This window comes from Tachypleus tridentatus, chromosome 2 (assembly GCF_004210375.1).
Source record: "Tachypleus tridentatus isolate NWPU-2018 chromosome 2, ASM421037v1, whole genome shotgun sequence".
In the NCBI taxonomy this organism is placed as follows: Eukaryota; Metazoa; Arthropoda; class Merostomata; order Xiphosura; family Limulidae; genus Tachypleus; species Tachypleus tridentatus.
In genome coordinates this window covers 99,445,277-99,460,768 of record NC_134826.1, presented here as the reverse complement: position 1 = coordinate 99,460,768, position 15,492 = coordinate 99,445,277, and the positions used below count along the sequence as shown (strand labels likewise).

At 35.1% G+C, this 15,492-nt stretch overlaps 1 protein-coding gene across 1 annotated transcript in view; it reads left to right on the top strand.

Annotated features, from left to right (window-relative positions):
• LOC143244676 (homeobox protein EMX1-like) overlaps positions 1-15,492 on the top strand; it is a 33,839-nt gene that overhangs the window by 11,134 nt on the left and 7,213 nt on the right. Inside the window, exon 2 of the mRNA XM_076489771.1 lies at positions 3,279-3,451. Coding sequence (XP_076345886.1) covers positions 3,279-3,451 — 173 coding nt within the window. The remainder of the gene's footprint in view (positions 1-3,278; positions 3,452-15,492) is intronic.

Below are 15,492 nucleotides of genomic sequence, written 5' to 3'. Positions count from 1 at the left end.
GTATAGACATAACTTAAATATCTGTATGGTGTATTAGTTTATTTTGTTATAGTCCTCATTTTTATCTCTGTATTTCAGCAAGTGGTACTTTTATTTTCTGTTAAAAAATAAGATGTAAAATAATGATAAATTACTACACAATTGAAAAATAATTGTAGTGCATGGTCATAGGATGTTGAATTATTGTCATGACACGAAATAATACACTTTAAAAGACGCACACTGCTGCAATGTGCCTTTATAAGTTATTTGTTCGAGATAATGGATGCATAAACAAATATCAGGCACAGGTGTTACATCTCTCTCTCTCGCGCGGATATACACAATTATTTAGTGCATTGCTATTAAGCTGTAGGGGCATAACATAATTTAGTAGCTAGAACTAATTTCGTATTGTTAGCAATGCAGGTCTTTTCCGTTCTACGATGAATAAAGACAACAAAGAAACGCTTTTCGAGTGTTTACGACCTTTACAAAGTTTGTATTGAAATTAGGTTTGGTCTGAAGAAAACTAATTTATACTTGATAAAAAATATTACTGACTTGTATGGATAAAGAATACAACACATAGTACACCATATTTCTAATAAATGCAAATAAAGAAAAAACAACATTCAGGCTGTTTAGACGTGAGGGTAGGCCTATCTGAAATGTTCTCGCTCCTCAAGTTTGTGAAAGATTCTTTCTCTTCATTTTACGTTCTATCTAGAAAGGTTTTTTTGTTTGGGAATTTCGCACAAAGCTACTCGAGGGCTATCTGTGCTAGCCGTCCCTAATTTAGCAGTGTAGGACTAGAGGGAAGGCAGCTAGTCATCACCACCCACCGCCAACTCTTGGGCTACTCTTTTACCAACGAATAGTGGGATTGACCGTCACATTATACACCCCCCACGGCTGGGAGGGCGAGCATGTTTACCGCGACGCGGGCGCGAAACCGCGACCCTCGGATTACGAGTCGCACGCCTTACGCGCTAGGCCATGCCGGGCCACTATCTAGAAAGAAGAATGGCTTCGTAGTTAGGGCGCTCAGCTGGTAAATTAGGAACGGCTAGCGCAGATAGCCCTCGTGTAGCTTTGCGCGAATTGAAAACGAACAAACGAATCTAGTAAGAAGTCCTGGCTGAGAGTTGCTTCTAAATTTAACTCCTTGACTTATGAAAAATTAAAAAAGTTTGATTTGTTTAGGTAAAACGAGGACATTTGCTTCTAAAGTTGATTTGTTTAGTCGGGTGGGAGCGTTCAATTGTGAGTTCAGTTTCACTGGTAAATTAGGGAAGGTTAACACAGATAGCACTTAAGTAACTATAGGCGAATTTTAACAAACAAAATTGATACGAAAAATAAGAGCAGCTACTTATGAATGTGACTCATTTGTTGAGGAAAATGATAAATGTCCAACCTTTCCTTTTTAAGGTTGACACATATCTTGCCTCTCGGAGGATCAGCGGTAAGTCTGAGAGCTCATAATGCTAAAAAATAGGTTTTGTTGCTTGCAGTAGACACAACCTAGATAATCTGTTGTGAAGCTTTGTGTGTAACAATAAAAAAGGGCACGCAATTTTGAAGTCAAATTCTTGTATTTTCTGTTACAAAAATAACAGTTGTATGTACAGGTTGCTGAATAATTAATAATACGTGCCATTTAAAACAATGTGTGATTTTAAAAGCTAATGGCCTAAGATTGTAAGTTAGTTAATTACTTCGTTAAAGTTAGAAGGTATGCTGTGTTATTTGCTTCTGAAAAGGTGATATGGTGATAATTATAAATTAATGTTCATACACTTTATACAAGTTATGCAATTTAAATTTCCTAGTCCGTATAATATAGATTCAAAAGAAGTTTTCACTTAGCTATTGCTTGAAATGTTCTAAGTATTTAAGACTTAAAATTACACTGGAAAAAGGTCATTTTATTTTTTACCTTTTTTCATACAAGCGACAGTATCGTACGTGTTTGTTTGCTTGTTTTTGAATTTCGCGCAATGCTACGAGGGCTATCTGCGCTTGCGGTCCCTAATTTAGTAGTGTAAGATTAGAGGGAAGGCAGCTAGTCACCGCTACTCTTTTAATTAACGAACAGTGGGATTAACCGTTACATTATAACGCCTCCACAGCTGAAAGAACGAGCATGTTTGGTGTGACAAGGATTCGAACATGCGACCCTCGGATTATGTATGAGTCGAACGCCTTAACCACGTAGCCATGTCGGGCCGTTTTGTATGTGTATAAAGAAGGTTCATTGACCATTTTAGGATTGTTAATATGAAGATTTTTATTCTGACGTTAGAAATTTATTGAAGTTATAGGGGTCAGGGCAAGACGATATATTATTGCTTTGAAACATTTGTGAAAACAAAAGCGAAGAACAACATAAAAATATCTTAGCGATAAACAAAAAAATAAATACTTTCGGAAAAAATGAATTTCCAATCTGCACGATACATTGTGTGCACATGTGCTAATAGGTTAGGTCGTAGAACTCGTTCACTTAGCTATAGTTATACCTGCCGTGATTTTGCAGGACACATTGAGCCAGTGCTTTCAAACTATGGCTTCAGCCTCAGAAAACAGCTAATATCTCTCAGGCAGCTGAGTAGGTTGGAATAATTAGGTTTAAATATCTTCTTAAAGGACACAGGTTACCTCCAAACTCGTAACCAGCTGACGACGAGTCCACAGCTTGAAGTCACTAAGCTAAGTTACGCTACTCCAGGTTTTAGATACAGGCGTTTCCTAATTTTGAACTGCTGATCAGAGATGAAATGGTAAGCTTGATGCACATGAGATACAAGGGTTTCGTCCTGTTTTTCTGAGCCTAATAAAAAAGTGCTCTCAATCTTATTGCACATCCGCAGCTGAAAATGCAATGCTTGTTCAACAGCATTTCGTCGCACAACCCGAAACGCTAACCATTGGTCCATTTCAATAAGAAAAAAATATTAAAATCGTAAATGTTGACATATTGCGATAGAAAATTGGGTTTGTGGTAAAAATAAACATATAGGTAAACCTATGGATATTAATACTCTATCCTGACGTTTCTTATAGCATCGCTGTTGTGTACATGCTTTGAAGTCGTTTATAGCCATGAATAAAGTCACTTAATTATTTTCATCAGCGTTGTTTACCAGCCCAATTATTACAGAGGAAACCTCTTGGAGAACTGCACGATTAACGTTTACTCATATTAATGTTAAAACCTTGGAATAAATCTGGAATATTTTTGCTTGAAGTTCATACAATTATTATTTATTAACATTAATTTTTTTTCTGTTTAGAGGTGGACACTTCTGAGTTCCTTCTTCATCCTTTCCGTAAGCCCAAGAGGATCAGAACCGCCTTTTCTCCTTCTCAGTTACTCAAACTGGAACATGCCTTCGAGAAGAATCATTACGTAGTAGGTGCTGAAAGAAAACAGCTTGCTCAAAGTCTAAGTCTTACGGAAACTCAGGTACGGAGTTTATTGATAAATGGTATTGTTGTTTTATAAGTGCAAAGTTACAAAATAAGCTATCTACACTATGCTCGCCGAGCGAAATAAACCTGAAATTTTGCATCGTAAGTCCGTAGACGTTCCGCTCACTCACCGATGGCGTTATTTAAAGTTAACTGTAAACTCAGGAGAAAATGTGACATAACATAACATCAAATATTTTTCGATGAGTAGGATGTTAAAACTATGCCAAACTAATTTGCTTACGAACCGAAAATTAGAGAAAATAATAATTTTGCGTATCTGTACGCAGTTTATTGTTAGCACTTAAACTTTGGCTATTAGACAATTCATAGTTCAAACATTTCACGGCAAGAATACACATAAAGATCTAGCAGATAAAACATAGTAGCTGTGTTTGTTTGTTTTTTGAATTTCGTGCATTGCTGATGGCGTATTGGTCACATGGTTGAACGAACCGCTTTTTTTTTTTTTTTTTTTTTTTGGAATTTCGCACAAAGCTACTCGAGGGCTATCTGTGCTAGCCGTCCCTAATTTAGTAGTGTAAGACTAGAGGGAAGGCAGCTAGTCATCACCACCCACCGCCAACTCTTGGGCTACTCTTTTACCAACGAATAGTGGGATTGACCGTCACATTATACACCCCCACGGCTGGGAGGGCGAGCATGTTTAGCGCGACGCGGGCGCGAACCCGCGACCCTCGGATTACGAGTCGCACGCCTTACGCGCTTGGCCATGCCAGGCCAGAACGAACCGCACTGTAATACATGATACACGGTTACAGACAACAAATGTAGGGATACTTGTTACATGGTATGGTTTGTTTCTTTTGAAGTTCGCGCAAAGCTACACGAGGGCTATCTGCCCTAGCCCTCCATAATTTAGTAGTATAAGACTATAGGGTAAGCAGCTAGTCATCACTATCCACCGCCATTTCTTGGGCTGCTCTTTTATCAAAGAACTGTGGGATTAACCGTCACATTATAACGCCCCCATGGCTGAAAGGGCGAGCATGTTTTGGTGTAACGGAGATTCGAACCTGCGATCCTCAGATTACGAGTTGAGTGCTTTAACCACCTGGCCATGTCGAGCCTTGAACTGCGACTATAGCATATAGAAATAATCTATAACTACGATATTACAACACATCAAGTCAGTGGAAAGAGTAACGTTAAAACAATAATTCTATCATCATAATGCAAATATCGTAAAGATTAAAATGTAACTTATATGTAATATAAATGGATCTAAGAATTAAAATCTATAATCATACACTTTATGAGCCTATTGCTCTCCGTTTTGCTGACTGAGATGAGCTCGAGGGCTATAAAGACTACAGTTCGGGGTTCTATCCCATGAGGCGGATCCTAATAACCGACTGTTCAGTTTTGTGATTAACAAACGTTTTTCGTCAGATTAAGATATTGTTGTATAGATTACGATAAAACTAGTGCACAATAACAATTATAGAATAAGATCAAAAATATCAGATAATATAAAGAGTCATGAACAAGTAACAAAGTGTATAAAATATATATCAATAAAACATTTTTTACAAAGTTTTATAAACAGTTACCGAATATTTTAAAGTTGACACTGAGATAGAAAAACCTGTTTGCTAAACTAACGACTGTCGACCCACTTCAGGAAATGAATCAAAATGTCACACGATCATTAGTCTATCAGACAGATTGTTCATTTCAGTCACAACTTTCAATGAAAGCTATTGATTCCTTTAGTACATTGTTTCGTTTACATTGGTTTATTTAAACAAAGGTGTAAGAAACTATTATGCTCCCAGATCCAAACATCCACTGTTGAATTTTCAACCTACTTGCGATCAGAGCAAGCTAATTACATAGCTCAGAACTAAAAATGAACCATTTATTAATGTAACTTGTTTAGTATAATGGTTTAATTAGGGATACGCAGTGCCATAAAACAAACATATTATGATAAGAACGGATTTATTTACCTTGCTTTTATCAACATTTGTTGCTATTTAGTCGAGCCCATCTTGAGTTTAGGAAATTCTTAAATTCGTTAGAGCCCACTCTCTGTTCGTCAATTACCTATTAGTGTTTGATATATTACTTTTTAGTGTTATCTGATACGGCCTAGTGTTAATGTTATAGGAGAACAGACTACAACTAATGTAAAGCTGGATATCTTTAATTTTATGAGTTTTGAAGGTTTATTGTAGCTCTAAATTCCTACGCTAAGTTTCTAATGGAAAATGATTTTCATAATATATATACATTATTTTGAAAAAATGAAAATAATATATATTTAATATTTTAACCAGTACTGATAATGAAACTAGCACTGAAAAAATTCAAAAAATATAATTAATAGAACTGAAAACACTGGGCATCGATGACTGAAAAAGTCTTTAAAAGCCTTTGATTTACACTGAATGTCAGTACAGCAATAATGAAAAATAACGAAGATGATTATTTCGACTTACAGGCCTAGAATATTATAACATCTTGAAATATTGTATAATTTAAATTGGCTACATCGCTAACAATAATCTTTAAAACAAATGTTCTTACTGCGTACTTCTCTAGAGTTATTATCAAAGTAAGGTCCTCATTGCGAATTTGACTATTTCTCTCAAACTTCGATTTCGTCTAGCTAGTGCTTTTGGGTGTTTTTTCTTATAGCAAAGTCACATCTGGATATCTGATACGCCCAAAAAGGGGACTCGGCCCCATGATTTTAGCGTTGTATGTCCGAAGACTTACCGCTATCCTATCGGAGAACTGTTACCTAGCGAATTATATATAAACAAATGTAATTAAGCTTGAAAAATGTTTAGAGCTTTACGGTTGTTCTAAGACATTTTTCTTTCTCACAAGCACGACCAGGTGAGAACGCGTCTATGTGGCATACGCTGCCAAGAGCTGTTCTCTGATTTATATCTTTTACATTACGGATATTTTGCCCTATTAATATGGTGTAAGAGATATGTATGTGACGTCGGAAATATTAGTACGCGACAAAACATATTAGTGAGATTCAAATATATGTGTGTGTATGTGAAGTTGTATTCTCTAGAAAAGTACTTGCAAGGATTTAGTTTAGATAATATATCAGACTTTTGGTGAGTGTTAAACATTCTTCCCATTAAAGCTACAGAAGTACAGTTTGCTGAAGGCAGGTGTAACAGGTATATCTATTATTTATCAAACGTATCTCTTGTTCTTACATGATTCACCAGAGTTCAGCTGTAGAAAGCGTATACACATACAAACATACGAGGAAGGAAAACTATAAAGAAAATATATAAATTATATTTATTCTTCTTGCTTAAATACGAGACAATTCCTTGCTTAAAGAACAACTGTACGAATACATTGGTTGAGAATCCTTGAGTCATAATAAAAAGGCTGAAAAATTATTAAAATTAGCTGAAAATGCTGGTTAAGGAAGAAAAATATACAAAGGAAAGTGTCAGATAATGTCTTTTTCCTTTCTTTTGCTACTAAAATCTTAAGGATTTCATTAGATGCTAGGTAATAATTAACTCATTTAACTGATTAAGTATTTGTGTCTTTTAAATCAAACACAAAAGAATGTTAAAAAAAGTGGAGATGTGCCCTACTTGAATGTTTTTTTTTTTTAATTTCCCTGTTCGAGCAAAATGTCTAAAACACTCCAGTCCTGTACACCATCAGACAATTTCCAGTTTCCATACGAACATTACAAAAATCCAGCCAGCCAACCCCGAGTGATAGATGCTAATACACGCGCAAACATGAGGGATTATCTTTACAGAAGGATGTGCCTGCAAAAGTCTTTGTAGCACAAAAGAAATACCTTATATGAACAAAACGATGCACTACCAAAACGTAAAACAGTGTACACAAAATACTTATGGACTTAGCAGTCGAAGAGAATTAACTGAAGGTGGAGAAGCAGTTGTAATATAATTCCTTTTGTGAGATGTTACGACCAAGGCAGTAACGCCATTTGTGAGATGTTGTTACTAAAGGATATACTATCTCATGTTCCTCCAGGAACAGAGTGTAACCAAAAACCATTTTGTAAACCTTACTACTAAGAGAGTGACTCAAATGTGCGAGGTGTTAGTACCAAGGCAGTAACTATTTTTGTCACTTACTAAATGTTGCGAAGTTACGTACTTGTCTTTTGATGATTCGGTAATTTAATTAACGACCCTTTCTCAGTCGGAAGGGCCACATTGCGTCACCCTTGTTTGTTGTGCTCTCGGATGTAACATATTTCACTTAATTTCATATGGTTTTGCTTGCAGAATAAGAGATTTAGTACCGTAATAATTTAGATTGTCAATTTTATAAACTGTTGATATTAATCGAGCGCATCTGAGTTTGGGGAACTTATGAAATTCGTCAGAGCCCACTCTCCATTTGTTAATTATCTATAAGTGTCTGATATGTTATTTTTAATGCTGTCTGATACGACCTAGTGTTAATATCATAATAGTGCAGACTGCAATAAATGTAAGGCTGGCTATCTTCTTTTTTAATTAAAATTGTTATGATATATTAAACCTAAGGCAGAGCAGAGTTTTCACAGAAGGAGATACGACCAGTAGTCAGTACGCCCCTAAATGTCACTACCAAGTCAGTGACCCTCGTTTGAGAGATACTGCTACCAAGACAGTAACTCCATTTGTGAGATATTACACCAAAGCAGTAATTGTGTTTGCGAGATGATACTATCAAACAAGTAGTTCCATTTGTATTTACGTCAGATTTTAACTTTAAAATTTTAAATCACCCCAAAGCGCGGAAGTTAGTAATATTTTTATTTCTCTATTTGCCCATTAATCTATCTATCGACATCTACTTATTTTATTAAAACAATACGAACATAATAAAACACTAAGTTATTTCTGTTTTTCAGGCTTTCATCTTGTATTAATGGAACCACTATATCTCTAGTGAGTTAAGTATGAAACTCGTACGGAGCTTATGATCAGTTCTTAACGTTAATTAACTACAAATAGCTAACAGCGACAGGAAACTAGTCTTCTGATAAAGAAGCCGCAACGAGTTCCATTAGTCTTTTCTCCCTGAGGCTTGCTTAATAAATACGTATTGTTTGCTGGTACCTATATAGATTTGACAACAACAGGTGTAGATGAGACTTCGATAAAAGTTGCTCAGAAAATTCCCTAAAGGTAGATCAAGCTGTAAGGCTCGTATCAAAAAATTGAGTTGTTAATACAAATAAGCCACAGTTGTTACCAATGAATAAATAGTTCGAACCGACCGGTAATATTAAATTTATAAATGGTTTGAAAACTTTATTGAAAATTTGACGCGGTAGCACTATAAGGTAAATACGTAACAGATTGTGGTCACACGTGTAAATATTATGAACGTATTCGTGAGTGATGCATTCGTACACAACCTTATGCGTACAAAATAAACACAAAATATCAGCTGGAATGTGATATTTGTGTTTTTGACTAATTTTTCAATGGTATTTAATCCTTACTCAATCGATAATTATTTCTGTTTATTTGTTTGTTTACGCTAACTTGTTGAGAAATTGTAATGTTTTAGTGATGAGAGGCTTACATATCTTTGGCTATGGTTACGTGCGTCACTTCCACCAATACCGTGTTGTTAAGTAATCCTCTTTGGGATTGTAAATTGTTTTTTGTATTTTTCTGAATATAGCTATGTGACTAGAACAGCATATTAGAAACTATTCATTAAATATAATAGTAAATTCAAATTTTAGAAACTTAATTGAAAAAAAAACCAACAACACTTAATTTACTCATATAATAAGTTTACTTCATTATGACTGATTTAAAAATTGTCCTTTTAGAATTTTCCGATCATAATACGTCAAAGCACGGGCCTACATGATGAAAGTTTTCTTTTAAGTTAAGAACATCATATCTTACTTGACTTAAAGCTAGCGTTGAGGTATACAGAGAGAGGTTGAGTCCTCACCGCGTCGCTGCAGTGAATGATCGTGACGCCTGGCCTTGTTTTATTTCACGACTGTGAATCTTGACAACAACTCTGCAGCGCGGTTTCATTACAAAAAGTTTGGGCGTAACGCTTTCATCTCCAAAGCACGTCACAAATCATTTTCATACTTTCTACAGCCTATCAAATGGGAAAAAAACGACAACAACATCGATTTGTTTGCGTCTGATCAATCACTTCAATCGCATAGAAATCAATACGCACTGCGTCCGGTGACTTGACCAATGTGTTTTCGTATGGAATAGTATGACTATCCACTTTCTTCATATGCTCGATGTATGCGAAAGTTTAAAGGATATGTTGTGAACGTCACTTGTGCATACACGTGATGTGTGTCTTTTTTCCACATCCTTTTCGATTATGTTGTGTACTGTTTGTTGCCTGGAGGATTTGAAATGTTTTTACCAGTTACCTTTGTTTTCGTGCGGCTTGTTCCAGGTCTCTTTTTGGATAATCTTGATGCTTCAAGTTGATCCATATTTTTTTTCAATGTCATTAAATACATGGGATATGCACTTCTTGTAAATTCTAAATCCCTGATCTCAATACATCTTTATGATTTAAATAAATGAATATTTTGGTTAGGAAATGCTGTTATTTACTGAATTTTTTCTTCAAAAGTGATAAATTTTCAGTACCATTAGAGTACTTCCGAAACGCCAAACAATGGCAAAATTTAGTTTATATTGACTGTGGTTGTCATGTGATTGTTGCTTTGCATATTCCAGTTTGTTTTAACATAATGTATTCAATCTGCTGTATTCCGAGTGATATAAAGTTTGGATTTCTGTTGTAAAACCTTTGCATCTGGTCACAATACTTTAAAAAAACTTGAGTCGTTACATAGAGAAGAAGGGGACAGTTTGATCTATTTTTGATTCTCGGAATAGAGATTTCCATAATATTTTATAAATCTATGTTTTATGCCTCTTATCCTTTAGTCGTCTTTTAATTACAAACACAAATGTTCAGGCTGATAGTTCACCATTTCACACACTCTAGTTCTTTCTTTTTACTTTTGTTGTTTTATATAATGCTTTAGACGATGTAGGGAATGTAACTGTTGCCCTTGAAAACTTCACGAGGTAAGAACAAACGCATAAGGTTTACCTGTTTCAGTAACTATGTGCCACAGAGGCTTTGTAAGTCAAAAACATGAGTCTATTTTTTTAAATGGATCAAATATGTGTAACTACTTATCAAACTATTAACTTCCAGGAATCCAGTCATAACAATATGGGAATCATAATGATACGAGTATGGATTATAGTACCGTAACACGTTCTCTGAAAACATGGGCCACGCCCTTCAACGAGAGAACCAAATTGTGAGATCACGAAGTACATTAGACTGTAAGTTTGTTAGCAACAAAATCAGGTTAAGTTCGCTAACAAAACTTATCAATTCACATACTACACTTTTTATTGAAAACTAAAATAAATTTAAACAAGTGCACATACACATTTTTACTTGCACCCGCTAGTACAGCGGTATGTCTCCGGATTATAACGCTAAAATCAGGGGTTCGATTCCCCTCGATGGGCTGAGGAGATAACCCGATGTGGCTTTGCTATAATAAAAACACACACACACAATTCTACTTACACATAGTTGCTCTGCAGTAGTTTGACTTCTAATTTATTTTTTATTGGTTCTTTAAACGCAAGCAGAATGAGAACTGATGTGCCAAAATTGAATTAAAGATTATATATGTATAATGTAATTAGAGTCGAAGTTTATATTTATGCTCCAATATATATAAAAGATGATTTTCAATAGATTTCATTTTCATTCTGGAATTTTTCTTGATAAAATATTTAGAACATGTTTAATATGTGTATAAATGTAGTAATATTTATTAAACATACTGAGTCTGTAACACAAAGCAACATGATAACATTATGTGTTAAGTATATGTATGTGTGTGTATAAAATAAAACATTTTTATTGTAGAAAACAGTATAAAATTATACCACTTATACAAAACTACAAATGGTATCATTTTAAAGTGAAAATGTCTGCAGTCAAAGTTGGTTTGTTTTGTTTTGAGTTTCGCTTAAAGCTAAACGAGGGCTATCTATGCTAACCGTCCCAAATTTAGCAGTGTAAGACTAGAGGGAAGGCAGTTAGTCATCACCACCCACCGCCAACTCTTGGGCTTCTCTTTTAACAAAAAGTAGGGGACTGACCATAACATTATAACGCCCCCACGGCTGAAAGGGCGAGTATGTTTGGTATGACAGAGATTCGAACCCGCGATCCTCAGATTACGAGTCGAGTACCTTATCCACCTAGCCATACCGGGCCGAACGGCCAAAATATCCAAACGTATTGATTGTATTCCGTCCATCAGAAATAACCAAAAAACATATTAAAAACTAGAAAGAATGCTACAGGTTTAATAAGGGCTAGAGTCTGGATGCTGAAACGCCAAAACGCCCCAGATCCTAATATTCACTGTGGGCATGACAGGTACCTCTAAAAACATGGAAATAGAAATCTGATAACAAGAGTCACTCTCTCATTCTAACAAGAATTACACTATGTAATACAAATATTGTTCCTGGATAATATGTGTTGTTTCTTAATTGATTATGTTGTAAAAGTACACAAAATGGCCATTATTTCATTCAAAATTTGCTTTTGTGACCTGGATAGTGAAATTTAGAAATTAACCTATTTTCTATGTAAAAACGGGCAAATTTGTACATTTTCATTTACATAAGGTCTAAATAAAACAACATATGAATCAAGATTTACATGTATTTATACTATAGTTATACAGAAATGAACAAAAATGTTTAGAAGTGAGTAATTTTTCGAGATTTGCGACTGTAATGTAAATCGCTTATCAGCCCCCAAATATAGTATCCCCTCATGTTTTCGTTATGCGTTCCTTGGTAGCGTCGTTCAAAGTCCAGTATATCTTAGTGGAAGCGCTCGCCTTGCTCCACTGAGTATGCTCCCATGTTCTCATTTAATTTATCAAGATGAGCATCAAGGATATGGACTTTCAGGGACATCCTGGATCCCATTTTGCCGTAGTTCATCACCAGAGCCTCAACCAGTTCTACACAATATTTAGCCTTGTGATTAACCAAGAAACTCCGAAACATTGCGACAAAGCTACCCCAAGATTTTTTTTTCCTTCCTACTGAAAATGTCGGTGACGTTTCCTCTGACTTGCGACTTGGACACTTTCATCTAACAAATCCCACTACTTGAGCCTAGATGTGAAAAGCTCGGCATTTAACTTTGTTAGACCAAGATCTCTAATCAAGTCACTGAGGTCTCTTTTGTAGGGGTAGTATGGGTTTCTCTCACCAACTGCACCTCTGAAATTGTAATCTGGATCTCCAATGCCTGTTTCCTCTTCTGATTTGCTGCTCTCTTCTGAGGATGGCTACTTTCTTTCTGGTGAGTGGGTACAAGGAGCTCAGGGTTGTGTGGCACTGGGGCGATGGATGAGGGAAGGTCCGGATACATGATAGCAGATGCATTCTTGTCAGCCGACGTTTGGAAGGGTCCACCATGCAGAAGTAGCAATTGCTTGAGTGGTCAGTGGGTTAGCGCCAAATTCTTGGAATAGGAAACTTCATGGCTCTTTTTTCCTCTCTGTACCATCCTGCAAAAGAGCAAAATAAAATTGTTATCATTCAGAATAAATTTATTTCATCTACAACTAGTGTGTAAGAGGTTCATGCAAAATATTTTACATGTGATATACGATTGAAAATAAAAAAATAAAAGATATTTACATTTTAAAAGCTCTAAAATTTGTATAATATAAAATCTTACTATTCAAGCAAGCAAAATTTGTTCGTCTTATCTTCTAGAGTTTTTTTGCAGTGCTCGCAAGTAAAATGAGGTACCAAGGATTTGTCTTGAACCCCGACAGGCATGCCGGAATATGACTTAGGCTTCACACATTTTAGCAGATGCTGTCACAGAGTACTTTTTCGCTCTTGTCTTGATAAATTGGCCACATATATAGCAGAATGCGCCTGGAGAATGTTTGCAACTTCTTGATGCCATCTTTGATAAAATCAGATAGGTCTACGTGCTCATTCAGGCAGCTAGAACTAAACTGAAGTGGTGAGTGGTGAGCCCCTGTATATATATTACTGTGGAAAATTCTAGAAAATTCTAAAAGATTTTAGAAAATTCGCGTAAGTTCTATAACATTCTACAAAATTCTTGTGAGTTCTACAACATTCTAGAAAGTTCTTGAAAATTCTTGTATGTTCGAAAAAAATTGCTATCACCTAGTCAGCATTGAAGCTACCTGGAATGTTCTGGAAAATGGGTAAATTTGAAAATTTCATTACCCAGGTCACAAAAGCAAAGTTTGAAGAGAAAAATAGGTCTTTTCTATTTACTTTAGGCATGAGCAATTAGGAAGTAATACTTTCTGCCCAGGAACAAGAAAAAGTAAAATTTTGTTACATAATGTAATCAGCCAGCCCCCACATTTTGTGATAGTTATAATAATACTTGATATTGTAGTTTTATAGATGTGCTACTATAACTATAAACCCGCATTTGTGGTTCTGGTACCCCTGCGCTCTTTTTTATGTAGATAAATAATTTATAGTATTAAACGCAATAACTTGAGCGTAATTTAGAAGAAAAAAAACAACAACACAAAACTTAAAAGTTAATTTAGGAAAAAAAGTACAAATGTTATTGTTCTAGTTTGTTTTTTTTAGTTCACTGGAGGAAATCAAAACTTCGGTAAGCATGCAAACTTGCCGCTGACTCGTTAAGGAACACAAATATTGTTTAAATATTGCTATAGATTATCGTTTAGAACATTAAGACAGTATAAAATAAACACAAAGAGAATGTGAATCGTCCATTTAAAGCCCAACAACGAGAATGGAAAACAATTGGTAAAACATTTTAAGGCAGAAAAAGAAATGACACATTTAAGGTTTTTCCAGTAATTCTTAGAAATAGTTAGTATCTTGAAGTAAGAATATAAAAGGTTAAGTCAAATAGTTTGGAGAAATATGAGAGAAAAATTAAAATCAATAGAAACAAATTCAAGATCTTAGACAATAATCCAATTAGAAACCAAACACGTGAAGGTGTAAAAAGAGCCTTCCAACCGCTAACTCTTGGGCTACTCTTTTACCAACGAATATTGGGATTGACCATCATATAAATATGTCCCCACTGCTGAAAGAGCGAGCATGTTTGTTGGGACGGGGATTTCAGTGAACGAAGAAACAAAGTAAAGTGAAACAAACTATATTAACTAAAGTAAAAAGAAAGTAATAAATGATGGCTGAAAACCACAAAGAACAAACAGGTTGAACAATTGCAGTCTTCTGTAAGAAAAGTGAAAGTGAGAATAAAGAGATTGAAATATAATGATAGACAGAGAAAAATGAAGTAAACCATTCGAAATCCAATGGAGCTTGGTATGGTTTAACAAATAGGAAGAAAATAATAATAGAAATCAAGATATTGATAAAATTAATATGATAAAGCACTAATAAAAGACAAGTAACTAAAAAGGTACACACACTGAAACCTAATAAATGAGGAAAATTTGGGGGTGAGCAACCTGGAATGCAGCAGAAAACGATATAAGAGATTTATATGGATCTTAACAAAAAGTAAAATTATATAAAGAGTAACAACAATAACATAAAAAAAACGAAATGGATTCCAGTGACGGAACAAATTCAGTAAAAATTATCATAACGACACTTTGTGATAACACAATGATATTTTAGATCAGTTAAATATATATATATATATATAACGGAATTCTAGTAATAAAAGAAACAAAATAGAGATTAAAATAAAGTTTTGAGCATCATACGAAGCAAAGGAAGGATCAACAAACAAGTATTGAGCATCACAGATAAGGCAAAGAGAGGATCAACAAACAAGTATTGAGCATCACAGATGAGGCAAAGGAAGGATCAACAAACAAGTATTGAGCATCAGAGATGAGGCAAAGGAAGGATCAACAAACAAGTATTGAACATCACAGATAAATCAAAGGAAGGATCCAGAATATGAGGAACA